General features: G+C 38.3%; 1 protein-coding gene across 1 annotated transcript in view; it reads left to right on the plus strand.

The window, feature by feature from the left end:
* Positions 1–274: 274 nt before the first annotated feature.
* The window catches only part of ZPLD1 (zona pellucida like domain containing 1), a 55,246-nt gene continuing 36,133 nt past the window's right edge, over positions 275–19,387 (plus strand). The window contains exons 1-2 of the mRNA XM_006143586.1: positions 275–308; positions 4,802–4,915. Of these exons, the coding sequence (XP_006143648.1) occupies positions 4,810–4,915 (106 nt within the window). The 5' untranslated portion in view covers positions 275–308; positions 4,802–4,809. The remainder of the gene's footprint in view (positions 309–4,801; positions 4,916–19,387) is intronic.

Consider the following 19,387-nt stretch of genomic DNA (forward strand, 5'->3'; position numbering starts at 1 on the left):
AAGCAACACAGATCATCTCAGTGTGAACCACAGAAATAGAGTCCTGCCTTCTGACATGCAGCTCCACTTAGCCTTTTCAGCCAGGTCAGAGTCGGAGTACACCTGTCTAGAATTGCACCTGTTTAAGAATGAAAGAGCCTAGGAGGCAAAGATGTTATGTTTTCTTACATGTAAAGAGTCTCAAGATACTCCCCAAATCCCAGGTAATTCCATTCCAGGAAAGAACTTAAGAACTGCAGTAAGGTAGCATCTCCAAACCAGTTACTGCAGGGGGATGCTCAAGAGTTCCATGTGCTAAGGAAATAATGGTGATAAGGTTGAGAATGAGAAGTTTGCAGGTTAATAGTTCATAGGCCTTAACTCATAGGTGGAATAGTAAAAGCCTCCAGAAGCCTTCAAAATGCCATTAGCACTGCCAATGTTACAGGGATTTGAAGTACAGATACTGCCTTGATAAGAGATGTGGGTGTTTTTAGAATTCTCTTCTTAGTGTACTCTAATTTGAAAATACAGTACAAATATCACAGTAAACCAAATAATATGATTTAGCCAGTCTGGGTGGTCATTAACTATGGGACACCACTGTTTCAGTTTTGACTTGGCCAGAGGACTTCAGGCCTGGTCACTACCCTCCTCTATTGGATGTCTTTGTGTAGGGCAACCCTACACATCAATATATGGTGAGGCTGGAAGTAAGATTTCAGTGCCTTCCATATGTCCAAAGTATACTGTGCTCTTATACTTTTTAAAGTCTGTGATCATCATCTTGATTTTCATATGACAAATGTAGAAAATGGCTAAAGGTGGATCAGAATCTGTATCTTCTAGTATAAACTTTGGTGCGATTTCTTTTTAAACAATTTTAGAGAGAGATTTTTGCAGTAGAGCACATGTGCTCACCAGAGAGACAGAGACAAAGAGGGAGAAAGCGAGACATCATCCCCCAGGAGGAATGTCATGACACAATATCCTTTCTCTTTCATTCTCCTCTTGGGATTTTGGTCATGCATGCACACACACTCAGCGTGAATTTCAAGCCTCCAGGTCCAGGACTAAAACCATGGTCGCCCATCTGGGAGTCCAGCGACATAACTATTTTGCCATCTTCTGGTCCCCAAATTGGTGCATTTTCTATTAAAGCAAGTTGTCCTTCCACTTATACATTTAATTCATAAAAAGCATATATTAAAGGCTTTACTGTTCATGAAATTGCTGTAGATTTTGTTCAAAGTGCAAAGGAGAGTGGCATGCCTTTTTTTGGACAACCTCAAAGCTGATGTGTGTGTGTGTGTGTATGTGTGTGTGTGTGTGTATATACACACACATACATATGGCACATGCACTTGCCAGAGAGAGAGACAGAGAGAGGGAAAGTGAGATGTTACTCCCTCAGGGAGGATGACCACCCAGAAATCCCTTATCTTCCATTCTTCTCTTGGAATTTTGGGTACACACACACATGTGCCTGACATAATTTTCAAGCTGCTGGTTCTGGGATGTGAACTACGGTTGGCCATGTGGTAGTATAGCTCCTAACCACCATGCTGCCTGCTGGTGCCCCTCAAATCTGACTTTAAGTTGTACAACTGAGAGTTTACTACTGCTCTAAGTAAGCTGTTTTAATGCGCGTGAGCATTTCATTCATTTCTGGTAATATAGATCTATAAGATTACTCCACTTTTTCTGATGTCAATTAAGCTTGTTTTTTTAAAGAGAGATTTTTGCTATAGGGTACATGCACTTGCCAGAGTGAGACAGAGAGACCGAAAATGAGAAATAACCCTCCCCCCCACCCGAGAATGGATGGCCACTCCGCAATCCTTTCTCCTCCATTCACCTCTGGGGATTTTGGGCACACATGGAAACATGCCTGGAGTGAGTTTTAAGCCGCTGGGTCCAGGATTCAAACCACAGTAGACTATGTGGGAGTTGAATGACATAACCATTATGCCATTTGCTGGTCCCATCACATAAACTTTTTGAGACCTTTTTTTTCCCTGTTCTTGAAGTAATAATTCTACTTCACCCAGTCACTGTAAGGAATATAAATGAGAGAATATAGTAAATTATCTAGCAGTGCTTTCTTTGTGTAGAGTGTACATTCAGTAAATAAATAACTTACCAAGTTCAGTATGGTGGTAATGCACCTGTAATCCCAGCTACTTAGGAGGTTAAGACAGAGGTCCGCAAGTTTGAGGCCAGATCAAACAGTCTAGTGAGACCCTGTCTAAACAAAAAACTAAAACAAAGCAAAATAAAACCTCACTAACTTGGATTCCTGATTCAGTAAATTGTTAGCAGATAGCTCCATGTTAGGGAAAACAATGTGGATTTACAGTCTCCGGTACATTTCAGGGGTTAATGGAACCTATCTTGAAGTCAACGGCAGGACACAGGGTAAATGTGTGTGTGATGGGGTGTACCACGCAGAACCAAGCTGTCTTTTCTAGTAGTCTTCCGAAGACTCCCAAAGAGCAGAGCTATCTATTTGATCTATAGTGGGCTAGACAATGATGACATAGGTATTACCAAAAGATCCTGGGGTCTGGAATGGCTCTTTTGGAGTGTTTTGTTTATGAACTAGACCAGGGAGTCAGAGCTAACCAAACATATGGCTGTTCTCCTCAAGTCATTAGGATCATGCCTGAGTAATGTGTTATTATGCCAAAGGAAGGAAGCTTCAGAAGCATTTCTGTCTATTTTTGAGAGTAAAGTTATGCCTTCCTTTTCCACATCCTCACCAAAGTGACTTTGTTCACTATAAATTTGTTATTTTAAAATGGTGATTCAAAGTAAAATATATTTCCTTCCTTTAGTTAAAGACTTGATTAATTATCTAAAGGCAGATCTTTAATGGTAGCTAAAACACCATTTCCCCCCAAACCCCAAGCTTTTAAAACATACTGAATTATTTGAATACATCATTTATAATTTTATTTTCTTTTTCTTTTTTATGCATAAGCCTAAACTAGCAATTGAATCTTTTTTTTTTAGTGTATAACCTGTGCTCTGAGAATAAAATGGGCACTTCTGGAAGATGTTTTAACTTTATCAGGCATTTTTTAAACTTAAAAAAAATTGCTAGAGGGCATGTGCAGAGAGAGACTCAGGGTGGGGATGTGTGAGATACCACTCTCCACAGGAGATGACCAAATTTTAATCCCTTCTCCTCCACTCTCCTTTTAGGATTTTGGGCACACACACACACACACATGAGCCTGGGGTGTTTTTCAAGCTGCTAGGTGCAGTACTTGAAATGCACAGTGGACCATGTGGGGTCCAGATGCCTCATCACCATGCTACTGGCTGGCTCCAGCAAGCATTTTTAAAAGGGTACCCAAGAAAAAAAAATACTAAACACTTCACTGACTGGCATTTAAGTACTAAAGTATTAAAGTCAAATTCTATTTATTTGTCCAACCCACACTGACATCTTTATAAAAAACCTTTCATTATTTTCTCTTAAGAATTCAGGTTTTTCATGTCTCTATCAGTCCTTATTGCCCACCAAGGAGCAGCCATTTTAAGAATGACATTGATTTTCACATATGGAGTATTTTCCTGTTCTTTGGTTTTGTTTCTTTGTTTCCTGTCAAAATAACATGCAAACCATTGATTTTGAGAAGTTGCAGTAGTTTGGAATTTTGTTGTTGAGAAAACATTTTTTTTCTGACATTATTTGGTCATCTTGAGTGATGAGAATTCCTTCACAAAAAAATATTATTTTATATATATTATTTTATATATTATATATCTATATGATATATAGATATAATATATGTATATCATATATATAGATATCTATATATATGATATTTATATATTAAAAGAAGGATTATTATATATAATCAGAAGGATTTAAATATGTAATATATGTTTGTGAAGGAATTCTCATTATTATAGATATATCTAGATATATAGCTACTATAGATATATAGCTATCTATAGGTATTATACAGTGTAAAGTTGTTTTCAAATTAGTTAGTATGCCTACTTATGATGTTCTTGTTGACCAGATAATTGGTGTGAGTTCTTCCTATTTATCATAAAGGATTTTCCTTTTGAAAACTTTATGATTTATGTCTTAGCTGTTCCACTATGAAAATCTGTCTTTGTCACCCTTAGTAAAGAGAAATAAACAATGAAAATAATATTTTAGTATTGTGACCAAAACCTCTGCCTTCATTGCCCATATTGTTTTTGACAGTCCTCAGACTTTTACTGAGTTTTGGCTGCATGGTTGTTGACTGCTTATCCATCAGTGAGCTGAGGTCAAGTTCAGCCTTTCCAGCAAACGGAAATGAAGGCTGGTGATATCCACATGATAAGTAACTCTTTTTAGGGCCAGCAGATAGTATAGTGATTAAGGCACTGAACTCTCACATAACCAACCATGGTTTGAGTCTCAGACCTGGTGGCTTGAAACTTATGCTGGGCGCTAGTGTGTACGTGCCCAAAATCCCAAGGAGAAAATGGTGGAGAAGGAATTGCAGTGTGACCATGCCCCTGTGGAATGGCAGTGACTTCTCACTTTTTGTCTCTCTGTCTTGCTCTGTCTCTCTGGTTAGCACACATGCCTATAACAAAAAAACAAAAAACTCTCAAAAGAAAAAGAAACTCATACCAGGCACATGTGGATATGTGCCCAAAATCCCAAGAAGAGAACAGAGAAAGGTTTGCAGCATAGCCATCCTTTCTGGGGAATTTCTCATTTTCTGTCTCTCTATCTTTCCAACTAAAACACATACCCTATAACAAAAATCTCCCTAAAAAAAAATTTTAAAAAATAACTCTTTTCTAGGTTTTGCAATGGAACAAATATGGTTGGTGCTGCTTCTAACAATTCGAGTGCTTCCGGGGTCTGCTCAGTTCAATGGCTACAATTGTGATGCCAACCTCCACAGCAGATTTCCTGGTAAGTGCAACCCCAATATATTCTCTGATTATTTCTGTCAAGAGTGACTATGTTTTAATAGTAAATAATTTAAGTGCATATGGAAAGTGGGGAACTATCCCTTACATCAGTGGGTACAAACAAATGGCAAACAACAAAAGATAATTTTTCTGGACTTGCAATTTACATCCACATTAGCATACAAAGTGTTCATAACAGATAATATTATTATAATGGCTGCTTACAAATATGAGAAATATTGGCTAGTGGGTAGTAAAATTGGAAAAGGCTAATTCCATTCAAATATGCCTAATTAATGCCTTTCTTCTCATGTACTAATTCAGACTTTAAAAACTGCTCTTATGTGCTAATAAAATCATTTAGGAATGAAACTGATGAAAATGGTTTTGAAATATTATGTGATACTAAAAAAAATAATATTTCAGTAAAGTAGTGATCACTATTAAAGCATACAGGTCAACAGCAGAATGGATATCACAGAAAGCCATAAATATTGTGACAGACTGAGATTTACGTCATATTGTTCCACAGGTCCTAAAATCTGCACTCACTGAGAAGGTACTTGACATTTCATTTAAGCATTTATAATTTTATATTAGCTAAAGTTATAAAATTACAGTTTGACATCTACAAAATAAAGATCAGATCATCTAAAACCACTTTCCTAAGTCTGCCATGTACGGTGAATACTCTGGGCCATGTGTTACACTCTCTAAGCCTATCAGCACTCCTGTGTTCGCAACTTGCCAGGGGAAAGCTCACCTGCATAAAGTGATCCGTAGGAAGTCCTCATAATGAGATTTCTGCATCAGAACAAAGACCACGTGAAATTTTTCAGAGATTTGAAATACTAATGGAAAAATAATTGATGCAGTAAGGAAAAAAATATGTAAACAAAATCAATGGTACAGGTGGAGGAGATAACCCTCGAAAAATAGTAGCTATTTCTTTGATTAGGAGACAAAGATATAGATGGAGGTGAGAGATGCTCATTGTATTCACCCCTAAGTATGTGGGAGGCAGTGGCTCTCATGAAAGTGAGGGAACAGAGGACTAGCTGGAGGTCTGGGCAGGGTGGGAAAGCCATGACCCTTTTATGGATGAGTAAGGTCTAGGTGTAAGAAGAGAGCTTAGCAGAGAGGATATAATGGATGTTGTAGTTGTGTACTTGTAACAAAAACATGTTAATGAACCAGGAAGTGACTGGGACACCAAAGGAAGTAGTTACCACATGTTATATTTAATAATGATATTGGGCCACCCAGTGGATGGTGGTTAAGGTGGCTGAATCTCACAGAGCTGACTACAAGATTGAAGTGGCTTGAAAAACACCTGTGTGTGCGTGCCCAAGATCCCCAGAGGAGAAGGAAGGAGAAGGGATTGCAGCATGGTCAACCCCCCTGGAGGGTGCTTTCTCATTTCTTTTTCTCTCTCTTTCACTCCCTTTCTCTGGCAAGCTTATGTGCCCTATAGCAAAAAGAAAAACAAAAAAAGTTAAAAGATTCATTTACCACAGCATCTACTGATCACCTGTATCAAAATCACCTGAGATAGTTGTTAAAAGTCTGGACTCCACCATTAGACCCCAAATACCTAATGTCAGAATCCCTGAATATGGTGTTTGTAATATCTATTTTAAACTACATGAATGAGTCTAACGTACATATACAGTTAATAACAACAGCATATCTTATTCTTTTCTTCAGGTCATCATTCCAGTTAAAAGCACAGTTATGTCTTGAGGAAATCTAATTAAAAACAAAACCTCCCAATCCAGAAATCTCCATCAAGGCAGTTAGACAAAGAAAACACTTTTATCATTGAATGAGCATTAAAGCTGGAATGTGTCTTGTATCACAGGCAGTTGCTAAGAGATTGCCAAAACAGAAAGAAGTCTCACCTTTTTATACATCCAAGCAGATGCAACTCATTACGTATATGTTTTTAAGATAAGTAATAACTAGTCCTCGAGCGAGAGGTCTTGACAGCACCATGTGTTACACTTTCTAACTTTACCTAGTAATTGGGTTGACCATATGTGATGGCTTATTGGTTTTTATCCAGAGGAAAAATTATCTTCCCATATCTTACAACATAAGATAGTTTTACGATTTGAAATAAGGCTCATACCAAAGTTAAGTTCCTAGCTTCTCATAGAAACTAAGGGAGAGAGAGTAAGAGAGAGAGAGAGAGAGAGAGAGAGAGAGAGAGAATCCCCCTTGATGTTTGATGTTTATGTCTCAAAAGATGGCCCCCTAGGTCCTGAGAAAGATATCCTTGGGTCTTAAAGCTTACAAAAGTCCTACTCAGTTTTCAAAAGTGTTTATACACATTTCAAAGAGAGGAGAAAGTACTTACAATTTCAAATATCCAAAGTAAAATTTCAAAGAGACAGACAAGGAGAGTCTCCACTTACTTTCAACAAGGAGAATTAAACTTCTTTAATTTATATTTCCCTTACACTTATTAGAATTTTTGGTACAAATATCCAAACTTTTCAAACATACATACATACCTACACACACCTATACACATCTATACACAACATTATCATTTAATTTTTTTCTTTCTAATTCTAAAATATAAATAAAGCAGAAGTTCCAGAAGATGCTTTAAGATTATATGGGTGTGATTTAATAGCCCTTTTTTGGCAGGTTGTTTGCATAAGAAGATCAGAGTGAGCAAATAAAGCCTAAAGGTTAATTGCTTACTGCCCTGTTGACTTTTTGGCTTCTCTTCCACATCAGTGTCACCCTTAGTGTCAGCAGGATCTCCACAAACTGCTCAGATTCTAAGCAATGGAACAGAATAAGAATGAGTCTGGCCACAAGAGGGGCTATCTAAATGCAAAGCACTGTTAATAATGATGAGCGTAATCATCTCACCCTATCTGACCTTTGCTGTTTCATGACATTAGAACTATTTTCTTTAATTTCCATGCATTTATTCTTGGGCCAAGAGAACCACCATGGTTTAATTCATTGAAATTAAAGGGATATCATTTCATTGTAAAGGTAGTTAACTCTTGGGTGTCCAAGCTAATAGTAGGCAGCAGACTTACATACTACTGAAATTACAGGTTTTCTAAACACAGTGGACTTTCAGAGTATCAAAGGACATTTGGTCAGAGTAAAACATATAGGTAAGGAGCCAGCAGATGGCATGATGGTTATATCACTGAATTCCCACGTGGTTGACTGTGGTTCGAGTCCTGGACCCAATGGCTAGAAACTGATGCCAGGCACATGTGCATGTATGCCTAAGATCCCGGGAGGAGAATGGAAGAGAAGAGATTGGAGCATGACCATCCACCCTGGGGAGTGATTTCTCGCTTTCTATCTCTCTGTCTCTCCAGCAAATACATGAACCCTAGAGAAAAAATCTCTCTAAAATTAGAGATAAATGTACCTGGCCTCTGTAATCAGTGGATACCTTTTGAAAGTAGCCTTTATTTTTTGGAAAGGAGTAAAATAGGAAGTTAAGACTAAGTTTTTAGTCTTCTAAAGAAGTCTTTAATGATAAAGGCACAACAAAGATTAGTGGACTTAAGGCGCCAGAATTTTTATGGCCTGACACTGTCTTGTGGGTAACTAAACTGTCACCAGACACTCAACGTTCAGTGGTATTTCATAACTCACCATAGAGTATTCTATTTACAATAACACCAGTAAGGAAGAAGATAGTAGGTTCCATGTATTGAGTTCTAGCCATATAAGAGAATTATTTTTGTTATTCCTTACAACAAATGTACAACTTCTTTTTAATCTTCACATTATAGTAGGGAAACTGAGCATTATGTAATATTGCCTTCCTGCCCCACACTTAGTGAAGAGAGAATGCATGTGCATCTGAGGTGAGCCCCACCCTGCTCCTTAAACTGAAAAGCCCCTGCTCCAAAGCTCGCCTTCTTGCCCAACACCTAGTGAAGTGTGAAGTGAGGTAGCGTGATCTGTCTTCTTTCTGTCTCTGTCTATCTGTCTCTCTCGTTCTCTCAAAATTTATACATAAATATTTAAATCTGTAAGTACTTTTTCTTGTCTCAGACCTCTCTTTTACCTTGCTCATTTCAGAATCCATGTGCATCTGAGGTGGGACCAGGCCTGCCTCTTTCGTATGGCATACAAGCATGCCATGCAGTTTTCATATTATGGATTTAAAAAATTTTTTTTCCCTTTTTATCTTTATGCCTTTTTTTTTTCTTTTTTCTTTTTTTTTTTTTGGTCTTTTTCTCTTTGTTTCCTTACCTGACTTTCTCACATTGCTTCTCAGTTCCCACACATTGTGTGTCCAGACAGGTCTAGGTGCACAGTAGCAAAACATCTGAATACATTCAGGGTCATAGAAAATATCAACCTCCACTGAACTGCTACAGAAAGGGATAAACTCAGCTTCATAAATCTGAATTCAGATCTCTTTCTGTGGATAACACATTGCAAAACACAATAGTAGAGGAGAAATTGGGATAGAAGTACCTGACATTAAAGTGAAGCATGTGAGCTTACAGTTCCAGAAACCTCCAACAAAGTAGCCAAATAGGACTATACCATGAAATGACTAAAAACCAGAGAAGAGAGACTGCAAAGTGAGCAGCTGGGAGAAACAAGAAGCTGCAGAGAGAGTGCAGGTCATCTCCTTCCACACACCTTTGAATTCTCCATTGAAACCCTGCAGCTGGGACCAGCAGTTAGCATAATGGCTATGTCGCTCCCATGTAGTCGACCGCAGTTCGAGTCCTGGACCTGGTGGCTTAAACTCATGCTGGGCGCATGTGCGTGCGTGCCCAAGATCCCAAGAGGAGAATGGAGGAGAAGGGATTGTGGTGTGGCCATCCCCCCCGGGGGGTGATTTCACGCTTTCTGTCTCTCTGTCTCTCTCCGTCTTTCTGCTAAGCTCACGCGCCCAATGGTAAAACCTCTCCAAAAAAAGAAATCCTGCAGCTTAGCCCAGGTGCACCTCTTCTTTAGGAACTGGGAGGTTTTTGTAACATCCAGTTCCATCAACAAAAGTGTAGGCTGCTTGGTGAGCATCAGGGAAATGGAACTGCAGAGATATTGCAGGACATCTTTTCCTCCACATCTCTAAAATTAACTCCAACAAAGTAGGAAGAAATGTACAACCCATCAGATGACCAGAAACCACTGCAGAGGCACAAGAAATATGAGAATCCAAGAAAATATCTCTCTTCCAAGGGAAAAGAACAGCCCTTCATCATCCACAGGCAGAACAATGAAACTCATGGAATTGTCAGATAAAGAATTTAGAATATTCATAGTGACAAAGCTAACAGAGATACAAGAGAAGAGAGACAACAAACTCCAGAAGATGCAGGAGAAAAGAAGTAATGAATTCCAGGAGGTGAGGAAGTTCTTGCAAGATCTGAAAGAGGAAATTCACACCATAAAAAATAATTAGAGTTGTTAGAGATGAAGGTTGTAATACAGGAAATCAAAACCTCCCTTGAAAGTATTAAAAGCAGATTAGATCATGCAGAAGATTGAATCTCAGATGTAGAAGAAAGAACCTCTGACCTAGAAAAATTCACCAAAAAGACTGAGAAAATAACTCCTCAAATGAGAGTTACATTCAAGAAATACTAGATACCGTTAGACACTCAAACATCCAGATAATCAGTATCCCAGAAGGTGAAGAAACTGATAAGGGCATTGATAATCTATTCCATGAAATCCTGGAAGAAAACTTTCCAAACCTAGAGAGACATTCAAATATCCAGACCCAAGAAATACAAAGGACCCCACATAGAATCAACCCAAGATCTTCTCCAAGGCACATCATAGCCAGATTGACCAAAACCACAGACAGAGACAAGATACTAAAATCGGCAAGAGAGAAACATCAAGGTACTTTCAAAGACTATCCCATCAGGCTAATGTCGGACCTCTCATTGGAAACAATGCAAGTGTCAAGTGAAAGACAATTTCAAACAAGAATACTATCTCAGCAAGATTATCTTTCATATGGGAAGAAAAGATAGAAACACTCTCAGATAAACAAAGCCTGCAAGAATTTACAAACACTAGATCAGTTCTTCAAGAAGTGCTGAAGGGAGTGCTATACCAGGAAAAGTAAAGACAGAAATAAGAGGACAAATAATGACTAAGAAAATGGCCAACTTAATGGTAGGAACAAGTTCGGAAATATCAATAATAATGTTAAATGTTAACTTCCAAGATTTAAATGTAAAAATCAGATCACAGTAACACTTCAAATTCAACAAAAGAGAGATTACATGATACTGAACTGGTGAAATAGAATTCTACGAGTTTTGACTAAAACATCACTGGTTTTCTTCTATACTTTGCCTTCCAAATTTAAAGATTTTTATTTTCTTTTGAGTTGTTGATAGGTTCAGCAATCCATTAATTTTTTTAAATTGAAACATAAACTTTTCTCCTGTCCTGACCCCTCTGCAATTGGAAAATATTTGTGAGCATTCTTATTTTGTGGTAGAATGGCTATTTGCATAAGTTCAATAATATAATAGTATCTATTGTCTTGCATCAGAAATTGAATTTTTATGGGGATTTGTGCAAATTACAGACCAAATTGAGACTATCCTAATTATTACTATTATTTTTTGCAAATAAGTTAGTTTGCCCTTCTCTTTAGTAAAAAGAGGAATGGGGAGAAGAAAAATGTTTCAGAAGAAAATTACAATGTATTTGTCACTGGGTTTTAACTTTGTCCATATTTTTAGTTTAAGATATTTCGTGAATCAATAAAGTGTGGAAAAAAGTTTAGAAGGAGGGAGGGGAAATAGAAGAAAAAAAGTAAAAGTACATTTAACTGACAAAAAATGAGAAGTTATTTGTAATATTAATCAAGGAGCTTTGTCTTGACTAATATGCATGGTATTTGTGCTGAAAAAAGAGATGTTGTACACTGCAAAGATTTATGTGATTAAATGTAAATAAAAAAGTTGTAAAAGATGAATTTGTCTAATATTGTAAAGCTATCAGTCGATAAAGATGTAAAGCTAAGGTTCTCCATTGGTGACACCTTAAGTGAACTTTAAAAAACTAAGTTTAGAAAATAATATAGAGGTGAAGATTTAGAATTGAAACTACCATGTCAAAGAATCAGAAAAGGGATGTTTTAAGAGAATTCGGTTAGCCTTTTCAGGCCCGCCTTGACAAAGGGATTTTTTTTTTCTCCCTGATAATACCTATTGTTATTTCAACGAACAGGAGTATTCTGTAGGAAATGGAATTGAGAATCAATGATATAATTGCTAGAATTCATGGGTGAGTGAAGGAAAATGAACTCATTTTGTGTTAGGATATGTTTAATCATTGGATTGTTCTCCGCCCCAAGACGAAGTAAGGTGGATAATGGGATAATTATCTCAGGGACTAAGTCCTGGGCCTCTGTGTAGGTTAGGAAGACCAGTTCCCCCTGCCATTCCACTTAGTAGGAGAGTTTTGGTCTCCAAGCTGTCAAGAGGATTCCTGCTTTCCACTCTGCCCCTGCGACTGCAGTTACTGACCAGATGAGGCAGAAGAGCTGAGCCAGGCCGCAACTGCTGATTGTACTCTGGTTACCCAGCTAAGGCGCAGAGAAGAGAGCAATTAGTCAGCAAGTTCAGTGACTGAATAATTCAGGTTCCATACCCTTCTTTATTTTTAATAAATTTATTACATGAATTTTCCACTTCCTCTGTTTGTGCAAGTAAAATCCATATGCTTTTTTTCTGCCTGAGAGAAGATGGCCAAACTTCTGGTTCCAAAGCATGCGGTGTAGAAAGTGTGATTATAAGTCTGCAAAGTTTGTCTCAGACTGCATATGAATTTCCTCCAGCACTGGAAACAACAGCTTGCGTTTGCTAACGAGAAACAGATGTTGAGATGAAACACCGAGGTGGCAAGAAACCTGTTCAATAAAGAGGAAACTTGAATTTCTAATCCACTTCAAATTCTCCATCAACTCTTGGTATTTTATATAGACAAACTATCCATACTCCTTCAGGACTTCTTACTTTTAGCACCAAAATCTTCATCTTGTATAAAAACTTAGTAAGAGAAATGTAACTTTTTAAAAATGAGCTGAAACAACGTACACATAAAATCCATTATCTAGGCCATTTATAAGGTTATGCAGTGCTCAAGAACTCTATTTTTTATATAGATATGCACGTTATATACAGTATTTTGATAATCTGCTATAATGGTATACGTTAGTATTGGAATATTTATTGATGCGCAACAAGTATTTCCAGGTGAGCTATTCTATTGCATGCCAAAGTACTTCACTAAACGAAAAGTTTCCTCCTACTACATTGAATAAGTTTTAATTCTGCTGTCAGTTTTAAGCCAATACCACTAAGTGCATACAAACCAGCCCACAGAGCATGTGTTCACACACCCACAACCCTGCATCTGAACCAAACGGGGCCTCTGTCTGCTCGCTGGCCACCTGTCCGACCCCCAGTAGTCTTCAATTGTTCCAGAGTTCCCAAGGCAGCATTTTACTCATGCACAGGAAAAATCCTCTCAGGTTTTTTTCCTCTGGACTGTGACCACACTGCTTCAGGCACCCCTTTGCTAGAAGTGTTTTTCATGAATTCACTACTCCACTTGGCAGAGTTGCCCTTTGAGGGGGGCAGTTCTGCTTCCTCTAGTTTTTAAACTGCTATAGTTTATATAATGGGGTGGGGGGGCGGGGGCAGCCAAAGACCGATCTCAACTTCTCTTGCAGGTTGCCTCAGGAAGTAGGCTCAACCTCAAAGGGCCTTTTATGAGCCTCTTTTCGCTGAGATTCAAAACCAGTCTGTTCTCAGACAAGGAAGGGAGTCAGACACACTCCCATCCCCTCTGTGATTCTTGTCTCTCTCCGTCTTGTATCTTTTACATCCAGACTTCTCCCTTTTGTAAGCATGTGAATTGTACAATTAGGTACTCAGGGAGTGCTTAATCCTAACACTCTTGGGTCATTGGGAAAAAATCACGATGTATTTTTCTGTTTTTCTATGCAAAAAACGCATCTATCCAGCCAAACACATAGTTGAAATCAAGTTTTTCAACTGACTAAGAAATTTCTACATTGCATCCCCTGGGAGCCTGTGAGAGAGGCAGAAACTCAGGCCCCGTTTCACATCTACTGAATCAGAATCCACATCTGAGCAGTATTCTCTGGTGGTTTACTTGTGCAGTAAAGCCTAGGAGGTGCTGGTCAGAACTTGGTACTTAAGATATTCTTGCTACTTTGTGTTGTTACCATGGTGTTTATGCAAATTCTGGCTGGCCATCACATGCTTGCTGCTAATGATAATGGGGATCAGTATATCTGTAGAGGGTTGGGATTTAAAAATGTAATAATAATAATGCAGCATGGTCACTATGTGTGTGTGTGTGTGTGTGTGTGTGTGTGTATGTGTGTGTGTGGTTTCTGCAGTGACAGTTTACCTGAAAGCAAATATCATTTTACTTCATTTTTTTCCTATTTCTGTTTCTTTTTGTTTTTCTTTCTCTATTTTTTTCCTCTTTCTCTGTAAGATCTTCCAATACTTTGCTGAGTAAAAGTGATGAAAATAGGGGTCCTTGTCTTGTTTCTTTCCATTAGAGTAAAACACTATGGTCTTTCACCTTTGCACATACTATAAGCTCTAGGTTTTTTATATCTGTCATTTATTATATAGAGATAGATTCCTTCTAATTTGATTTATTGAGGATTTATTTATGTATGTTTATGGTAAAAGGGTATTGAGTTTTGTTAAATGGTTTTTATTCAGCCAGGGTCTCACTGGTTTGCATTTGAGAGTGCCATATTCACACTCTCCAGTATATAGATTCTTATTTATTGACAGTTTGTGAGTTACCACGTGGTGCTGATTTAAACAGAAGGGATCACTGATATCATCTCAGTTGGCTGCAACTCACCCACACTCCATGCATCCCTGAGAGCTCAGCCTGGGCTTCTCTCTCCCACACCCCTTCTTCAGCCTCACCAGCCTCTGACACAGGCAGATCCTGACCACCTTTTCCATCTCACCTGCTCCAGTCCTCATCCAGGTCTCTATAGTTGACATTCATATCAAAACCAGGCCTCCATCTGGCCCTGCCTGACTCTCAGCCCCTCCTCATTCATTTTATGCATTCACTACTCCACTTGGCAGAGTTGCCCTTTGAGGGGGGCAGTTCTGCTTCCTCTAGTTTTTAAACTGCTATAGTTTATATAATGGGGTGGGGGGGCGGGGGCAGCCAAAGACCGATCTCAACTTCTCTTGCAGGTTGCCTCAGGAAGTAGGCTCAACCTCAAAGGGCCTTTTATGAGCCTCTTTTCGGTGGGGGTCCGGGGGCAGCCAAAGACCGATCTCAACTTCTCTTGCAGGTTGCCTCAGGAAGTAGGCTCAACCTCAAAGGGCCTTTTATGAGCCTCTTTTCGCTGAGATTCAAAACCAGTCTGTTCTCAGACAAGGAAGGGAGTCAGACACACTCCCATCCCCTCTGTGATTCTTGTCTCTCTCCGTCTTGTATCTTTTACATCCAGACTTCTCCCTTTTGTAAGCATGTGAATTGTACAATTAGGTACTCAGGGAGTGCTTAATCCTAACACTCTTGGGTCATTGGGAAAAAATCACGATGTATTTTTCTGTTTTTCTATGCAAAAAACGCATCTATCCAGCCAAACACATAGTTGAAATCAAGTTTTTCAACTGACTAAGAAATTTCTACATTGCATCCCCTGGGAGCCTGTGAGAGAGGCAGAAACTCAGGCCCCGTTTCACATCTACTGAATCAGAATCCACATCTGAGCAGTATTCTCTGGTGGTTTACTTGTGCAGTAAAGCCTAGGAGGTGCTGGTCAGAACTTGGTACTTAAGATATTCTTGCTACTTTGTGTTGTTACCATGGTGTTTATGCAAATTCTGGCTGGCCATCACATGCTTGCTGCTAATGATAATGGGGATCAGTATATCTGTAGAGGGTTGGGATTTAAAAATGTAATAATAATAATGCAGCATGGTCACTAGTCGCCAAAACTAATACATTTTAAAACATAAGAGGTGAAACAAAAAAATTGCCAAAATCCATTATTAAGTGGAATCACATTCTTTTTTTATTTTTTTTAATCATGATCCTCTAGCCTTAGCCTCACAGCTGGGACTACAGGTTTATCATGCCAGACTCTTTTTTAGACAGAGTCTTCTATGTTGCTCAGGCCATCTTCAGGATCACGATCCTTCCACCTCAGCCTTCCTTGGTTGTAGAGGTCACAGGACATGCCATAGTGCCTGGCTTTTGGGCTGCTGAGAATCAAACCTAGGCTTGCCATGTAATCCTGGCCTGTGGAGTACAGCATCTTAGCAGCATGCACCACTGCAACTGGGTCATTTTCTTGATTTTAAGTCAGAAAATAACTGACATGAAGGATTTCAATGTTCATTGCAAACTCAAAGGAATCAATTCAGGCAGGTTACAGATATGAAATATGAGAAGATCTTAAAAAATTTCAAGGAAAACAATTATGAAAAAATTCTGTACATGAATTTCAATTATTTGCACCAAACCAAACTGATAATTTAATTCTATTTCCTAAGAATCTTTGAAAGCCACTGATAAGAGATTTGAATGAGCAATAGAGATGAATCCATATCAGTTATGCATATACTTGTTTTGTGAACTTTGGAACTTGACATTCAGAAGTTAGAAACTATGTATACTGTTTGTGAAAGAATTGAACTGAATATATTTTAATAAATATTTGCTCACTATTTGTTAGGTACTCTAGGAAAATTGAGAGTTCTGGGAGAGCTTGCATAATCTAATGGGAAACAAAATATCCACTTTGAGACATAATGTAAATGTTACAATGGATGCACAGGAAAGGATATGGCATAGAACACAGGAGGATGATATACTTCACTGGGAAAACCAGGGACAATCTCACTAAAGAGCAACATGGATATTAGTTTTCTGTTCTTGGTTTATGTCTCTTCTAACTTGAATGTTCTCATGTATAATTTCAGCTATTAAAATTTTCTTTGTATTACCAGAGAGCATGTGCACTTTCTAGTGAGAAAGAGAGAGAGAGAAAACGTAGGCCCCTCCCAGTGGGGTGTGGTCACACCACAATCCCGTTTTCCATTTCTCCATCCCGTCAGGATTTGGGGCACACATGCACGTGTACCTGATGTGTTTCTCATGCCAGTTTGGGGATTGCAGCCACAGTCAGCCATGTGGGATTTGGCTCCCTTAACCAGTAGGCTATGGAGCTGATCCAATTTCAGCTACAATTGTTGTTTATCATTGATATACTTAGTATTTGGCAATTCTCAAATTTATATTTCTTACTCTTTTCTATCACCTAATTATTAGACTCATCTTTCCTACTTCATGCTGTACATGGCTGCTTGAATAGATTATATGTACCTCTAACCTTGAAAAGCTGAACTTGTTTGTGCAGCTGCTACTTAGCAGGTTGAGGCCACAGAGGAGACCCATGTTTGATTCCCAGCCCAGAGTAAAATCTGGATGCAGTGGTGCTGGTATGAAATTCAAGTTACCTTGGAGGCTGAGTCAGGAGAATCACATCATAGTGATCTCCTATGGTCTGAAAACCAAAACACAACAGTAAGAACTGAGCTCATAATCTTTTTCCTTCCTGAATTCTTCATCTCAAAATAATTTAATCACCAAAGTTAGAATCTGGAGCATCTGTGATTTTCCTTTTTTTGGGGGGGGGAGCATCATCTAATCAATTTCCTATAAAATCTAGCCAGTTGGAATGGTTTCATTTCTTTCTAACAGTCTCTTCCAAACGCCTTTACCCTACAAAGGCAAGATTGTATGCAAGCTTGTTTACAAACCTCTATCATATCACTATCAGGCTGTATTGCAGTTGTCTACTTATCATTGGTTTCCTCTAGTCAGTCACGAGCTCCTTGAAGTAATAGAGTATCTTCACTTTTTTTTAAATTTAGAGAATAGTTTATTAGTTTTCTATTATCAAATCTATGTGGAAAAGAGCTTACATATTTAATCCAGTGTGTTACTCCTGTACAAATCGAAAAGGGAGTCACTTCTTAATAGTATCTTTATCTTCAGAATCTAGTTCAGACACTGACATATAATATGTATACAGAAAACTATTTTTTTAAATACGTTATTGACATGCAGTGGTATGTAGTCTCCTCTAGATCTTGAAAATAAGTAGGACCAGCAGCCTCTAGCTTGGTACAAAACTGTTGACGCCAGTTGTATATGTTCAAGCTTTGTGTATTCTTTTGTCTTATTTTGTTTTGTTTACACTACATGCTGACCTCTGGCATTTCTTTTCACACCGATTTTTACTTTTTCTGATCAACAGGGAAGGAACATTTGGAGGCGTTGCATTGCATGTTGAGCACCGACTCACTGCCAAATTTCAGGGGGCTTCCATTTTTGTATAGAAGAAAATACTTGTAAAATTATCTAAGTAACTGTATTGATCTGTGGTCTCACTATTTTATAAGATAATTAGAAAATGTTAAAGTAAACATCCTGATGCTAGTGAAAGGGAAGGTCGTCTCCAATCTGACAGCACTGAAATAATATAAAAATGGTTCAGCTTATCAAAATCTAGGACTCTTTAGTATTAGCTAGATGCTGTTGAATTTAAGCAAGCTTAGTACAAAATTATTGAGAAAAAGAACGAATTTGGATATACTTATTCAATGTTATGCTGCAAATGTATCATCAGTAACAAAGCGGTAGTAGATGTTCTAGGAGTGGAGCTTTACTGGGGATGAGGAATTTAAGTGCTATTGTTGTCCATGTGAGTTAGTACCTCCATAATGATGGGGGATGCATTTCAAGACCCCCAGTGGGTGCTGGAAACTGGGGTAGTGAAGAACCCTATATATACTATGTTTTTCTCATACCTATAATAAAGTTTAATTTATAAATTAGAAATGGGAAGAGATTACTCATGATAACTAATAATAAAATAAATAATCATAAAGATATACTATTCGGGGGTTAGCAGGTGGTGTAGTGGTTAAAGCACTGGATTCCCACATGGTCAACTGTGGTCTGAGTCCTAGACCCAGAGGCTTGAAACTCATGCTGGGCATGTATGAATGCACACACAAAATTCCAAGAGGAGAATGGAGGAGAAAGCATTGCAGCATGGCCATCTGATTTCTCACTTTCTCTCTCTTTGTCTCTCTGGTGAGCCTAAGAGCCTTACAGGAAAAATATCTCAAAATATATATATATATGCACTATACTAAAAGTTATGCAAATATGGTCTTTCTCTTTTTCTAAAAACATGGGACTGCCATTGTCTGTAAAAAACTGAGATCAAAAAAAGCAAAACTGTGACAAGGTTGGGAGAGCTACTATGTATTGGACTGAATCCATTTCCATCTTTACTCCCAGTTACATGGTAACCATAGCCTATGAACCTCAAGGCAGGATACTTTTTTTTTTTTTTTTTTTTTTTTTTTTTTTGGGGTGTGGGTGTTTTTGTGTTGGT

This window comes from Tupaia chinensis, unplaced genomic scaffold (assembly GCF_000334495.1).
Source record: "Tupaia chinensis unplaced genomic scaffold, TupChi_1.0 Scaffold000100_1, whole genome shotgun sequence".
Lineage (NCBI taxonomy): Eukaryota > Metazoa > Chordata > Mammalia > Scandentia > Tupaiidae > Tupaia > Tupaia belangeri.